The 15,750-nt window shown below is 39.0% G+C and overlaps 4 protein-coding genes across 4 annotated transcripts in view; 2 read left to right on the top strand and 2 right to left on the bottom strand.

The window, feature by feature from the left end:
* The window catches only part of LOC107193988 (R3H domain-containing protein 1), a 33,435-nt gene extending 30,840 nt beyond the window's left edge, over positions 1-2,595 (bottom strand). Inside the window, exon 1 of the mRNA XM_015583536.1 lies at positions 2,546-2,595. The gene's annotated coding sequence lies outside the window, so the exon portion shown is untranslated. The remainder of the gene's footprint in view (positions 1-2,545) is intronic.
* Positions 2,596-4,287: 1,692 nt separating this feature from the next.
* LOC107194121 (translin) lies at positions 4,288-5,645 on the top strand. The gene is made up of 5 exons (XM_015583688.1): positions 4,288-4,443; positions 4,772-4,871; positions 4,934-5,149; positions 5,225-5,304; positions 5,361-5,645. The coding sequence occupies exons 1-5, from the start codon at positions 4,372-4,374 to the stop codon at positions 5,595-5,597; spliced, it is 705 nt and encodes a 234-aa protein (XP_015439174.1). The 5' UTR covers positions 4,288-4,371; the 3' UTR covers positions 5,598-5,645.
* Positions 5,646-5,751: 106 nt separating this feature from the next.
* LOC107194015 (glyoxylate/hydroxypyruvate reductase A-like) lies at positions 5,752-7,244 on the bottom strand. The gene is made up of 4 exons (XM_015583571.1): positions 7,148-7,244; positions 6,396-6,770; positions 5,963-6,327; positions 5,752-5,883 (listed from the first exon to the last, which is right to left on the bottom strand). The coding sequence occupies exons 1-4, from the start codon at positions 7,242-7,244 to the stop codon at positions 5,752-5,754; spliced, it is 969 nt and encodes a 322-aa protein (XP_015439057.1).
* A 1,551-nt stretch (positions 7,245-8,795) lies between these two features.
* LOC107194016 (enhancer of polycomb homolog 1) lies at positions 8,796-14,474 on the top strand. The gene is made up of 10 exons (XM_015583572.1): positions 8,796-9,257; positions 10,210-10,348; positions 10,439-10,680; positions 10,831-11,087; positions 11,180-11,315; positions 11,401-11,703; positions 11,954-12,105; positions 12,188-12,322; positions 12,408-13,379; positions 14,256-14,474. The coding sequence occupies exons 1-10, from the start codon at positions 9,105-9,107 to the stop codon at positions 14,371-14,373; spliced, it is 2,607 nt and encodes an 868-aa protein (XP_015439058.1). The 5' UTR covers positions 8,796-9,104; the 3' UTR covers positions 14,374-14,474.
* Positions 14,475-15,750: the final 1,276 nt, after the last annotated feature.

The raw sequence follows: 15,750 nt of genomic DNA, 5'->3' as shown, positions 1-15,750 counted from the left end.
AAGAGCCTCATACCACTTGGTAAACTTAATTCAAGTACTGAAATAAATGTTAAATCGAACGTTAATTTGGCGAAAATTTCGATAATTCCCAATACTAAGTGGTAGGAGGCCCTTCCACTTCGCCACTTACTCCTCTAACGGAAGCTGAGTTTGCTCGCAGGGGTACATTCTCTTAGGCCGGGATTCATAGTCACTACTTATTCGTAGGCAAATAAGAATAAGCAGTGACTATGAATCCCGCCCTTAGTATCCCTGTTGAGAAAACTCCGATTCTTTTTCCAACGGAATCCAGGCCTACCACCCCAACCGACACTCGATTCTATAATTTTCAAATTGTGATATTCACAAGGTAATAAACGACAAGAATCAAACCAATTACAACCGTAAGAAATCTTACTCTCCAATCACGAAACATCTCTTCGAACATGTTCTTCAACTCTGACCTCTTTGTTCGACAATTCCATAATTTCTATGTCCCCACGGTACAATATAAACTCACAAGACTTATTGCCCCTATCGTGAAAGATCTAAATGATCCTCGTCTAGCGTCCCTATGCTTTTCGAAATTTATTCTCTTCCACAGCTCCATAATTTCTATACTCGCGATACAACTACGAATGTTATGCCGTGTCTCCGCATAACGATGAGCAATTCAGAAAGAATTTAAAGGGTATACCACCGTAATGGCGGCATCAGGGAAGGAGAAATTAATGCAGGATTGTACCACGCGGAGGCGTGGTGCTTCAGAGATTCCGGGAACAGCTAAAATCGGCACGCTTCCGCATAGTGCTGCAGCTCGAGACGCCGTCTTTCGATAAACAGAAGTTCCACGGTCTTCTCCCCGGTGTGTGTCTATGACTCCCCGTGGATACACCAGGGTACGAGGGGTATTCGAGCGAGGGTGGGGAGGGGAGGAACGCTAGGAGGGCGGAGGGGTGAAGTAAAGTCATAAAAGTAGGGCAGTAGTGCGGTAGAGCAATCAATAGAGGCAGGATCATGGTGGAGGGGGATGCGGGGGGTATTAAGCCACCGTGGAATTTTGGCTACCCGGTGGTGGGGATCGAATGTCTCCCCACGAAGAGGAAAAAGAATCGTTTCCAATGATTTAATTTCGTCCCTAACTGAATCACCACGATTTTCACATTCTATTCACATCGAAACACAATCATTTCTACACCGAATGTAACAATTAGACAACGAATATTATGGATTTATTGCAAATTATAATCAAGATTTATAATGTTTATATCTTGCTGTTAATACGTCCCCTAATGATTCGTGGATTAATCGGAGAAGTTAATTTCTTTTGCTCTGGTTTGTGTTAATTGCAATTTACACGAGCATTGTAATTGGTCATGAAAATTAGTAACAGTGATGATCGAAATTTTATTGGAATAATAAATGACGTATGGGAACGATAGAATATTGTCGAATATTGTCTTAACTTACAAGTAGCATCCTTGTATCAATTCAATGACATTACAAGATCTTATTTGTTATTTCGGATCTTTTATCAGGATGCAAATTTTGCTGAATCCTACAAACTAGAAAAGGGATTCCTTTTCCGTATAAAGAATGAAATAAATCACGTTTTTCGGCCCGTCAGAGATGGCCGAAATTTCTGTTTGAATTTCAATCGTAGCAGAATGGAATATTTTATTTTGAACGATTACTCACAGAATGTTTTCATCCGTCATGCATTATCCGAATAAAATCATACTCCGAGTTCCCGCGAAAACAAACGAGAATTCTGATCGCGACAGTTCAAGCCAATCTTGACACGAGCTCTCGTGTATCGATCCTTGTAACCCGTGGAATTGTATTAAATATCATCTCGAGCGTCATTGACACTGAGAGTTCAAGTCTAATGTCAATGAACAGCCAATTTCGTATTCGATCAACAGGACCGTGATTGATATTGAAATACTGTCAATTTTATCTCAAAAAAGACAACTGAATATAGCGAATGACACCGTTGAACGAACTAAAAAGACAAACAATAGACGACACGACAGTCTCGGTGAGTCCTTCACGTTTCTGCCCGATCGTATACATAGTTTCGATTCTCCTAATTCCCAACACAGTTTGCTTAAACTAAAACGTAAATTTACGTCGACTACGAAATACGGGCATGACAGAAAGTCTCTCAGTACGTACAAGTATGCGCTGTCGCCGCCGATCATGTGTCGTCAATACGACTCACAATGTTATGTGTAGCGTGCGAAGAGGTTATGATCCAGAAAGGTGCATGGTAACGGGCGACGAACACGAACTGCTGCGTGAACGAAGCGTCAAAAAAGCTGGCCGAATAACGGGACGAACGATCGTAACGTGTTCATTCTTAAACCGTTTACGAATCCGGCGGGGAGACACCTAGTGGATTTGGTAAAATGTTTTTTCCACCAATTAAGACGTGCGTGAACCGTACGCGGACTGAAACAGGAGGAAATGTGTTCGACGCCAAAGCACTGCACACATATCATCGATTGGCCCGACGGGACAGCGTACGAAACGATCCGTTTAATTACTGAATAAATCTGCTCACCTGCTTCTAAATATACCCGCGACACAACTCCACCATTTCACCGATTTTTCACCGCACTCAGGGATCCGCGTTATTGTTGTCCCCTGCTTTTTTTAAACGTGCACAGCTAATCGGTGACGCTATCTGTCCTCGTTCGACTGTATTAAAAAACTGAGCTTCCAGGGGGCAGCAGTATCTATCCACCAGAGGTCTCCGCGATAAGTGGCCCCTGATTTGAATTTCCCTTAGCGTGAATGGCGCGAATCTGATATATTTCAAAATATCCGAATCTACATAATAATGCGGATTTCATGCATTCATAGCCAGTAGGGCTTTCTGTAATACAGAAGAGACAAAATTTTTGTCACGTGTAATGTGTTTTCTACTTTATTCTGAACCCAATAAGATATTCAAGAGCAGAAATAAATTCCTATCTTTGATGTTGTCGTAAAAAAATACTTTAGAAAATGTTATTTTGCATAAAAATCCGCAGTCTAATTAATAACAAAGCGTTTTGAAACACGAAACAGCAGATCCTTCCTATGGGTCTTGTGTTCAATAAGGACATTGGAAATTGTTGAGCAAATCTTATGTTAAATAAATATTGCACTTCTTTTACGCAGAAGTAAATATACAGTGAATTCCGCTTATTTGAGCCATCAGTTAATCGAGTTGACCGTTTATTTGGGACAAATTTCGAAGAACAAAACCCAATCGAATGTACTGTGTTTATCTGTGTGATACTTCGCATGATTGGGATAGCAGCTTAATCGGGCCAAAGGATGCTAGTCCCGATGTGTCCCAAACAACCGGATTCCTCTGTAATATATTTATGTACTGAGACTTACCTTCATAATTAAGGGACTCTTCAAATGCCAATACACCCAATACACTCAACTTATCCGGTGCCAATAAAGGAAACACTTCGAACTGCTTCGAACTATAACTGATCGTCCGTTGAACCACCGACTAGGTATAGAATAGACCCATCATCCAATGCTTTTTTCTGTCCTACGTTCATAGGGCACGTAACCCTGTTAGCATTTTAGTGTCAATACCCGACGTTATCGATAAAGCATGAATTCTGAGTATTATTAGCACAGATGAAGTGTTATATATTCCATTCATATTACGTGTATCTATATGATTTGATGGGAATAAAAATATCAAACCAAAAAGTATTAAACCAGGTCCTATCGAATGGACCCAATGACAACCACTACAAACAATTGTAATTTTAGCAATGTTCTTGTGATTCGATCCTTTTAACAATTAAAGAGACTCAATCTATGTTCCTTAAACTACGCATTTGAAACTTAACAAAGAAAAAATTGTCCTTACAAAGCTGTAAGCTCAATCGAAACATATTCGAATAAAGTTTGCCGCATTCTCCATAAGATTCTATGTTAACAGTGGCAACATTCGCGCCGCTCAAACGTCGAAAAAATAAATAGTGGCGCCATCCAGTGCCACAGCCCGTGTACTAATTGGCTAGTAGCTTAGGTGTTTTGCCACGAGTGGCGCCACGATCTCTTAGCGTGTACTTACCTGTCAATATGATTTGCCTAACAGATTCAACGTTTTGACACAGATGGCGCCATTAGTTAAAGGAATTGATCTGCGACGCATATAATTCGTGCCGGCATTTGCATGATATCTTATACCCAGAACGGCAAAATTTATTCGAATTCATGTTAGTTGAATACAGAGCAATACGGAGAGGGGCGAACAATTGTTTTCATCATCGAATGTATACACAACGCTTGTCAGACGTGATATTTTTTCGGCAAAGTGTCGAAGCATAAATCCTTATCGTTCGATTAATTATCTGTGAAACAAGAAGCAATATGGCTGAGAGAATATCGGAATTATTTAATTCATTTCAAGACTATATGAATAATGAAGAGGAATTACGCGAGGTATATACTAATGATTTGTTACCTCAAGTGTCAAAGTATGGGGTGTTAAATAATTTTAATATTACTCGTATGAAAGGAAGAAATTTAGTGTCTATATCTGCAACAATTATTCTTTCTGTTTTACTTCTTTTATACCAATGATTAATATGAACTATATTGTGTCAATTACTTCTGTGATGTATGTATATTTTAGGTTACATTTAGCTTGAATTACGATGTGTGTTAGTTTATGTTTACACGTTGTATAGAATTTTAAATTAAAAAAATTATATATTTAATTCCGGTGTTCCCTGTGAAATCGACTGAAATTAATTTTCTTTTGCTAAAGGAAATCCGTGCTATTGTAAAAGATCTTGAGAGGACTTCCAGGGACATTGTGATGATGTTACAGAACATACATAATGAAAATAACGTGGAAGAGAACATAAGTATGTCGGCGTGTAAATTGTGTCCGCAGTGCCAAAATAATTATTATATTTTCTGTTTACAGTTGTTTCTCAGTATTGTTCATCAGCCAGAGAATTGTTTGAGGATGTACGTAAAGATTATGCAAGGCTTGCATTAGTTGTACCTAAGGATCAGTATTACAGATTTCATGACCAGTGGCGCTTTGTGACACAAAAGTTATGTTTCCTAGCCTCCTTAGTGATTTACCTAGAGATTAAGGTTTTGGTTACCAAAGAAACTGTCGCAGAGATGTTAGGAAGTATGCAACTTCTCCTTTGTAATAAAACTACATTTATTTAAACTTCTGTATATTAAATGTACATTTTACGTACAGTTAAAAATAGAAGAGAGGATGGTTTTCACTTGGACTTGGAAGATTTCTTAATGGGTTTGTTACAGTTGGCTGCAGAATTGGTACGTATTATTATAATATAATGTTAATAATCACTTATTTTGTGTATTAATTTCAGAGTCGATTTGCTGTGAATAGTGTCACAAATGGTGATTATAACAGACCTATTGAAATAGCACGTTTTGTGAATGAACTGAATGCAGGCTTTAGGCTTTTAAATCTGAAAAACGATTCCCTAAGGAAACGTTTTGATGGTCTAAAGTATTCTGTCAAAAAGGTGGAGGAAGTAGTTTATGACCTGAGTATACGAGGCTTGAAGCCTGGTTCCAATCCAATCGGTCAAGAAACAGAGTAAATATTTTACAAGGATCCTTTATAATACTAATAATATATATATAATAAATTATTACAACAACTATTTTCACATTAATATTTGTTAAGCGTTATAAATTATGAGAAGTATCTTATTTTTTTTATTTAATTCATACATATTTCATTTGTTAATATAATCAGTAACCTTCCTTTAAATTTATTACATTTAACAAATTTTCACCTTTAGCGAATTTCTGGTAATTTTCGGCAAAAAATCGTGCAACATCCTGAGAACGAGTCACACCCGAAATATGTGGGGAGATAGTGACCTGCTTGACAACATTAATTAAATTTATTTAAGTTATATTAATACTAGATTTTACTCTCCATAAGGCTTATAATACTTACCTGCGGCAGTGTCCACAATTTACTGTCTTTTGGCAGTGGTTCTTTTTCAAAAACGTCCAGTATTGCTCCGGAGATCCACTTTTGCTGAAGAGCATTCAATAAATCAGCTTCCTTAATGACTGAACCTCGACCTATGTTGATAAAAACACTGCCTCTATCTTTACAATTTTGTAACATATCTCCATTTAACAAACCCAAGGTATTGGGTGTGGATGGCAGAACATTGACAATGTAGTCGCATTGTTTTAGCATTTCAGGTAAAAATTCAATTGTTCTGTGCTGATCTAAATAATCTAACTTTTCTTTAAGCTGCCCCCTTGTAATGCCCCACACATTAGCCCCAAAAGCCTTCAATTGTTGAGCAACTAGAAACAAAATCAAGTTAATATTATTATCAGTAACAAGGTAAGAAGAATACAAACTTTTTAGTTACTTGATTTTCCAATATTCCCCAAGCCTAAAACACCTACTGATAGATCACAGATCAGTCTATGGTCAGAAATTTTCCCATCTTTTCTCCATTGCCTGTTTCTCTGATTCTCGTACTGCTGCTTCTGATTACGTTCAAAATTAAAAATATGTGCTACCACGTATTCGGCCATCGCCAGACCGAAAGCTCCATCAGAAAAACGTGTAACAACATAATTAATTTTCGTATCTTTCAAACGCGGGGTTAATGCTTCGACGCCAGCCCATGTAGTTTGAACCCATTTCAGGGATTGTAACTTATCCAGATATGGTACAAACAAATCGCAATCAGTTACCAATATATCTGCGTCATTTAATTTCGACAATGTATCGTTTTTGTCTGGAAAACAAGCATAGTAACTACAGCAAAACTGCAATGTCCAGGAAAAGAAACAACGGTTCACGTTGTCGAAATTTAAAAATTAAGTCGTGAGATAAACCGAATTTGTTTATCGCGTAAATCGAATGTTTATTGACCATGCAAAACTGAAATCGCATGTAGAAGTTCAGTACAAATCGTCAGAGACAGGTGTGCGCGCTAAATATTTAAACGAGTTGGATTTTCCGCCAAGCTATATCATGAAACGCGCAAATTCAGAGTATAGCGGATCGTAGTGTTAGTGCGTTTCAACACGTGCTCTCGATGCGAAAGCTCCCGTGGGCCGATGGAATTCGCGTTCCACGGGCACGAGAGAAAGTGCATGTCAGAAATAATACCTGGCGCAACGTCAAATATCGTTAAATTCGGAAGTTGCATACGCAGATGGTAAGATAACCTAGGTATCACAGATAGAATTGCAATAGTATGTGCCATGTCGACACGCGGGAATATGATCTAGCCTTCACAATAGATTATCACAATCAACATCGATATCAAACAATTCTTTAGTTGTTCTCACTTATTTGGAACGTTTAAAGATTAATAACAATAATAACCCCAAATTATACAATGTTTGTCTCGATGCATTCCACGGATACGTCTAACCTAAGTTTTTAGTTGAACATAAGGATTCAAACGTTTTTTTTAATACATTATAGTTCATACTTGGTTATTTGAATTATCATCATTATTTCTTTTACAGTTGTTCATTTAGTAACAGTTTAACTGTACGTTTTTGTTATTAGTTTCATTTCAAGGATATTGTTTTTATTTTAACGTATAAAAACGTTATCGCAAGAACTTAATCAGTGCAACTTGTATTATCAAATTCGATTCCTGCTTGAGTATTTCTTACTTGCTTTGAAATCGGTTTACTTAATTTTTTATTCTACAATTGTAAATGACGATAATAAACGAAGTAATGTTTAACTAGATTCGTTTAATCAAGGATTTTATTCATATAAGCGAATTGAAAATTCAAAGTCTCTGCATGACCGCGACGCGTGCGCAAAAGTACAAGTGCCTTAAGGTACAAATCAAGTGTGCATTTAGCGATGATGACAAGTTTCAACTTTGTTTCAACAACAGTTGATCTCTTTTTAATCGTATGATTCTTAAGAAACGATAGATCAAACGGGGATAAATGTCAATCATCGCCATTACGTTTTTTGCACTAATATTTCCATTCAGAGCAAACATCAAATAAATGTCAAGGAAGAGTCAGCATACTTTTTGATTACAAAACGCTAATTGCTCATACATTAATTATTTGTTAAAATTCCTTTTTAACTTACACGATGTGTACATTTATACACAATAACCGGCAATAAGATACCGGAAGCTTTGTAATTCTCGACGCCATCTTGCATTAATCGACGTAAACTATCGCATCTTGAAAACTGCAATTTTGAAAATACTCAAGCCTGCTGAGACCAAATTTCGAAATATTCCGCGGAAATTCTCATTCCAATAGATTAACTTAGAAAATCGGGAATGAAACACAAATCTATAATGGATTTTATCAGGTTAAGAACCTAATGAATATTCATCGTATTTTCACTTTATCGGAATTTTGTACATACAATAGGTAAAAGAAGCATTCAAACGTTCCCCTTTAAAAAAGAAAAACAATCTTACAGATTTCTAACTAGATTCTGCAAAATAGAAAACAATAAAAGTTCTCAGGAGGCTCTAAAAACAAATACCGATCGAGTATACCGTTTAACGTAACCACGCTTATCGGCTTCGTATAGATTTTTTTCAAAACTGTGTTATAGCAGAAATTATGATAACCGAAGAATTACTTCTGTATCCAGTGTATACCGCGAATACAAAAAATCTGCAAGTAAATTGTACCAAAAATTCGATAGGATAGTGTGAACGAGGCTTGCGATTAGGTGAAAGACCCCGCGTCCAATAGGCGGTCGCGTGTCGGTCAGTGGCGGCAGCGGGCCGATTCCCGCGCGGCGCACGTCGCATCGCGGAACTGCTCGAGCTGAACGTGTTAAATGGCTGTGCGTCGGCCATGATGGCTTTGAGCAGGGACCGTGTCACGCAAACATGTTTTCAAAGTGATATATCTCGTTTGGTGACTGAGTGACCGTGTTCCAGCGCGATGGCCGTAGAACGATGAGGCCCTGACCGCTCTCTGTGCCGGGTATTACGGGCGCAGGGCCCCCAGCCAGGCCCAGTCAGGTTCACGTTCCGCAAGCCCGAGGCCCGAGCCGACCCGACTGGCCTCACGGTTCGACACCAGCCAGCTCGGTTGTCAACACGCGAGCCAGCCGCCTCAGGATGAGCAAGCTGTCGTTCAGGGCCCGCGCCCTGGACGCTTCCAAGCCCATGCCGATTTACATGGCCGAGGAACTGCCGGATCTGCCAGATTACTCGGCTATTAACCGTGCTGTGCCCCAAATGCCCAGCGGCATGGAAAAGGAGGAGGAATGTGTAAGTCGAACTGTTCAGCCTTCTTCCAGCATGTTTTCCCCGTCCGCCATCTTACCCTCGGGCGCATCTTCGTAAACAACCGGCAGATGGCAGCTTTCTTGCCATTATTATGTACAATAATTCATTATTTTTCAACGTTAAACGTAATTGCTGGGCGTTTTTTAACGGTGATTCTTGTTACTCGAACATTAATACACTAATGTGACGGGTTATTGACAGCTGTCAGCCTCTTGTTTCAAAGAAATTGTCCGATGAAAAATGATGTTCCAACGTTGCTGTTCAGTGCACATGAAATTTTATGAACTTTTCTATTCATTGAAGATTCGTGTACTTTTTCTGGTGTATTGTTGTTCATGGTACTTTGTTTGTAAGGTAATTGTTCTGTTCGAGTACTTGGTCTTGTGTAAACAATGATTGTTTGATGTTTCTTTGTTGAAATCAACTGCTGACAATGGCAATGCATTGATGAGGCAACGAGAATATGGAAGTGGCGTGTAACATTTGTATGACAATAATATTTAATGATTTTCTATGCGTTTTTCATTTTTGGTATATGTTTAGGACGATTAGATTGTTAATCGCATGGTACAAGCAAAGAAACACTTGCAATCGGTATAATTAACTTAAGTCATGAGTAGACAACAGAGGTTTATATAAAAAAGACTGTCAAGTTATTATAAGGTCTCGTATTAAATAAAAACCACATTGGACATTATTAAACTTTTTCTTACTCTAAGTTTTAAACAAGCATGTATAATATAAAAATATAAAATATATAGTACAATTATAAATTTTAAAAGAACGTTATCGTTATTATTATGACTTTTCAGTCGCAACTATATTATGTTTTATTTATTGTGTTTCTGTTTCATGATTAAAAAAAAAGCTACAAACAAACTCTAAAACAATTCATACGAAGCTAAGTTTTACATTGTTTTAATTCTCTGAATAGGAACATCACCTGCAAAGAGCAATATGTACTGGTCTAATCATTCCTACCCCTGAAGTATCTGACTTGACAGACGTGGAAGCTTATGACAAAATATATCCAGCTGATTATAAGCTACCTCGTCAGCTTATACATATGCAACGTAAGCAAATAAACTAATGAAGTACCGAATAATATTAATTGTTGTTTTATAAAGCAAACATTTCATAATTGTGTACATTTCTCTTTCAAGCATTTGCAATGGAACAAGATATTCCGGATTACGATATGGATTCGGAAGATGAAAAATGGGTTGCAGTGCAAAGCCGTAAAATGGACTTAACTCCGCTACAGTTTGAAGAAATGATGGATCGATTGGAGAAAAGTTCAGGGCAAACTGTAGTCACCCTTAATGAAGCGAAGGCGCTTTTAAAAGAGGATGACGATTTAATTATTGCTGTTTTTGATTACTGGCTGAATAAACGTCTTAAGACAGTAAGAATTTTTAATCGCATTGTATGTAAAAGTAATATATTTTACTATGAATGTTGTTTCGTATGTTTTTCTTAAATAGCATACGTAAACTGCGCTGGACAATAAGTGCACAAAAAATGTTATCAATGTGAACGTTTTTATGTGTTACAGCAACATCCGCTTCTATTATCAGTGAAAACAGAACATCGGTTCGGTTCAGCTGCCAATAATCCTTATCTAGCGTTTAGACGTAGAACAGAAAAAATGCAAACACGTAAAAACCGCAAGAACGACGAAACTAGTTATGAAAAAATGTTGAAACTCCGTAGGGATCTCAGTAGAGCAATTACCCTTCTCGAAATGGTTAAACGAAGAGAGAAAACTAAACGGGAACATCTACATCTGACAATCGAGGTCTACGAGAAAAGGTTCGATATTAAGTTTTCCAATCCCTTTTAATTCCATCTTGTTCTTATAAACACGACCTCTGAATCTAATACAATTGAAAACGTGTTTACAGATATCAGGCACAAGACTTTAATGGGCAAATATTGGCGGAAGTATCGGCACTCAAGACCCCTAGGCCAGCTTTTGCTCCACTGTTTACAAATCAGTTCGGTGTTCATCAAAATTGGGCAAATAAAGTTTGTAGTAAAGTCAGTACTATACCTGCGATTATGAAATGGTAATCTTCTTTCACGCTAATGCATTTCACGTTTTTGTTTTTTTAATTTCGAGCAGGATGAGGTTCTACCGAGAAAAGAAAAAAGACAGTACAAGAAACGGAAACATAAAACTGACAGCAGGGGAGGAAGTTTGGACGACAGTGGTGTACGTGGTGGTACAGGTAGTGGAGGCGGTCGAGGAAGTCGACCTGGTGTTCTTGGGGGCGGGCTGGACCCGCTAATGAGCTCAGACGAAGACAGTCCGCTTCCATCGCATTCACATTCTCAGCCCTCGGTACCCTCCGATCGCGACGACGAAGACACCACTGAAGAGGGCCAATTCGCTTTCCGACGGAATAGGAATAGCACTTATCTACCAGTGAGTGCTGTCTCCTTCGTAAAAACTTTCATCTTCTATGTACATGTGCCGGCGAAATGTTGTAAGCTTTTAATTTCGGTTTGAAATTGATATTTACCAGGACTTTGTCTGTCGTTACATGGGGGTATATGTTACTTTTATTTATTCCACGGATCTCAATGAAAATCGTCATGAGTTCCTCGAGAAATGTGGAAATAGCCTTAAAGTTCTTTTTTTCAGGATTGTAGATATAGAGCTTTTCTCTTTGCAGCCTGTATCAGGTGGTTTTGGAAATTGGCCATGGTGTGATAAAAACGAGGGGGGCTTGGCCGATAAGAAGTATAGGTTCGCACTGACCAGTATCAGCAAACCGGTACCAAGGTGTATTGGTTTTGCGCGACGACGATACGGTCGGGGTGGCAGGTACGATATTTATGGTGTAAAATTTATTATACCTTATAAATGATAGTTCCAAGTAATCACGCTCGACGTCTCACACTTCCAGAGTAATATTGGATCGTTGTTCGACCGATATGGATGATATGTGGTCGTCTTTAGACTTCACGATACATCAACCAAAACGGGAACCAATGGACACCGATACAACTGCCACATCCACGACACCGGTCAAGAAAGAGTGGTACGTTGAACGACAGCCTAAAAGGAATGTTGTTTACCAGAATACGTTCGATTTACTTATAACCGTATATTTACGTGTGGAACAGGTTACATTTCCGACCAAAGACTCCACCTGTGTCAGTGCATAGTCCAAGTGAAGAAAGTAGTGATACGGACTCGGACGTGGAGCCAGCGTTATCGCATACGAAACCGCTTCCGTACCCGTTCCCTCCGGAGGCGACGTCGATTTGCGTGGAAGTGGAGCCGGAACGCGTGGGTGACGAGCCACCGTTCACGTCTGAATTCAATATCGCGGATTATTTCTCGGTAGACGCTGTGTCGGACTTCGACCTCGCCGTGGCGAATATCACCGGTAGTGCGTGTGTTAGTGGACTGTCGGACAATAACTCTAGCGACTCGCGGACAGACGAGCTGGGGGGCAGTTCACATTTCGTTGTGACTCCGCTATCTGGCAATCTGTTCGCACCACCTGTGACACAGCCGGGCCGGCCTCAGTGCAGTGGTAGTGGTTCTAGTGTTGTAAATACTTCTACATATTCTACGGTCCCGTCGTCTTTCGCGTGCGCGAGCAATCAAGCGACAACGTCGAGTACAGTGTCCACGCAGTGCGCCAGCACTGCTACCGATACGCAAACGAATCATCAGACTAAACAACAACACAGACAATTGCCGAACAATAGCAGTACCGCCCCCATTCTGTCTAAGTCCTTGACTAGTCCAACAAATAACAGGAACGGCGGCAACTGTGGCAGTGGTAGTGCTGGAGTACGAGTGTTCAGTGCAAGTGCCACGGCTAGTGGAGCAATAACAAACTTCGGTAACGGGCACCCGAACGGCCCGTTACACCATATGAATAACTCTAACAACATTTCGAATAGCAGCCACATGGTGAATAATCAGTCGACGATAGTTCTGCCGCAAAAACATCCGCCGTCCAATCTGCTACCTGGCTTGATCGCGCAGAGCAAATTGGCGAGTCTCGCGAGGCAGCAACAACAAACGCAAAGTCAGGCGCAACAAATCCCAACGTCCGGGGAAATTACGCTTAATAGTAATAGGTGAGTGTTACACGAATTCCTATTGATTATGTTAATCTGATCTTTAATATGTCCGTATAAACTTCTAAAATTATTTTTACTGTTAACGTAGATACCCGAGCAAACTCGGCATCCGGTAGGGGAAAACTTGGCGTAGGAGAAGGGTTTTCTACCACTTGGTTTCGGAAGTTATTGAAATTTATGTCAACTTAACATTTAATTTAAAATTTCTTTCAGTATTTGAATTAAATTTACCAAGTAGTAGAAGGCTCTTCTTCTACACTACTTTTTTTTCATAGCGATTCTTTCAGTATTTGAATTAAATTTACCAAGTAGTAGAAGGCTCTTCTTCTACACTACTTTTTTTCCTAGCCCAAGCCGAGTTTGCTCGTGAGGGTACATGGGATTAATTAAAGCATCCCTGCTAAGCATGTATATTACCAAAGTGAAATTACTTTGAATTTAACGAATCATTCATGCGTGAGTATAACGAAGTAGCACATCGACGAGGTATAAGAAAAGACATTTCATCTTATGGGAGTTGGTGGTCCACCTAAATTGTACCGCCGACACCTTAAAAAGCCTGTGATTTTAGCGACCTTTACGTTATGAGAACGGTGAATCTGCGGTGGGAAGTGACACTAAAATGGTAATAGGGCGACGTCGTCCCAGAAAAGTGGGCCGATAAAATATATCGGATAAAATGTCTACTCCTATACCTCGTCTGTGCCAGCAGCAAAAATGAAATGTTCCGTAACTCGTGCAGGAATGTGTTTTTGTGATCGTATAGGAAAAAGAGCAGGGAAAGTATAACTTACCATTTAGCATCGTATCAGCGCAAACAAGGATTCCTGTTTTAAAAATACTTGCTAGCAATAGTTATGTATTTGATTGTAGTGAAAGTTTGGATATGGAGGTGGATGGAGTGGAAAGCGCAGCTTGTGACGGTAAGCCGCAGCAGCAGCAGCTTGTACGGGCAAACAAAACAAATTCGTTAGCAATGGAAGTGACATGATGCCTGCTATCGGCACCCCTGTTGCCGCCAATACGTCACTGGGGGCTTCGCTAAACTTTACCTTGCCTATGTCCTGCCTGTTTTCGGGACTGGACATGTACTACACGTGCTCGTTAAAGACGAAACGCGGTACGGCTAGACTCAGTTGCAGAAAATGCTCTGATCAGTTGCCTGTTGTGGCGATAAAGAGGGGAATAGTATCGATTCCGTTGCAAGTACCAAGTTAAGTTTGATTATGAGAAGAAGAAAAAAAGGGAGGATCGTGCTCCAATTCACTTTTCTAAGTCGATCGTTTTCCTTGCTCATGGAACAACTGCAATTACTTAATACGAACACGGTGTTTTGGCTGAATATTCACACGAACGAAAGGACAGTTTACTTTTCCAAATCCATTACACACACACACACATATACACACACACCGATGGAAATTTCTGGTTAACGTTATTTTTCGTTTCTTTCTTGATGTAAAAATCACTCGTACGGGAATTCGAACGATAGGCGAATAATTGAAACTTTTATGTTTGACTAATTAATAGCCTGATTCTGAGATACTGAAAACATTGGCACAGGACTCCTTTGTCGTATTTTTTGTTACTCATACACAAGTAGTACTGTTGAAACATCTATGATGCAGTTACTACGATCGTACCACAAGCTTTCTCAGACACAGCATTAATACTTTTATCGTGAAAAATATTGCACAGAAATTTGTGCTTGACAATCCTCGTTTCTTTTTTTTTGTTTTTTTTTTTAAAAACCCTTAAAAAAATTTCATATGATTTATAAGGGGGGTAGATCCGGCAACAAATAATAAATACGTACCGCAAAATTTTATAAGAAATTAATTTTAAACGGGATTTTTTCTTTGCAACTAACGTGGGTCTACGGTTTTCGAAGTAATACTTTTATGTGTGCGTTTATGATTGTAAATTTTATTTAACAAGAAATGAATGTCGGAATTAGCGTAGCTCTGCTTCCTATGAAAACGGTATAGCGAATCTTTTATAGATCTCCTTTAACAATTACGTTATATACATTGCTCATTTCAGTGAACTCAAGAGTAGAATGATTTTGACGTATCGTAAACTCGGATAATTACTTCGACACTGTACATAGATTCGGTTTATATACGATAAGGATATTATTCGGTTTATTTCTTTACGAAGTAGTAATACGTTGAAGGCTTCCAGGCTGTGAAATAATAATGAAACTATTGTTAACAATAATAATTATCCTTGAATTAGCATTAAAAGTTCATCGAATAATACAGAATGTTTTTTTGATTGTTTCATTGATCGCTGAACCATGCATTTCTGTGCTGTTATTCAATCGTCATCCCTCTTATGTGTATACTCTAGCATACAGACATATGAT

Source organism: Dufourea novaeangliae, unplaced genomic scaffold, assembly GCF_001272555.1.
Source record: "Dufourea novaeangliae isolate 0120121106 unplaced genomic scaffold, ASM127255v1 scaffold21, whole genome shotgun sequence".
NCBI classification, from domain to species: Eukaryota; Metazoa; Arthropoda; class Insecta; order Hymenoptera; family Halictidae; genus Dufourea; species Dufourea novaeangliae.
This window is presented reverse-complemented; position numbering and strand designations above follow the sequence as displayed.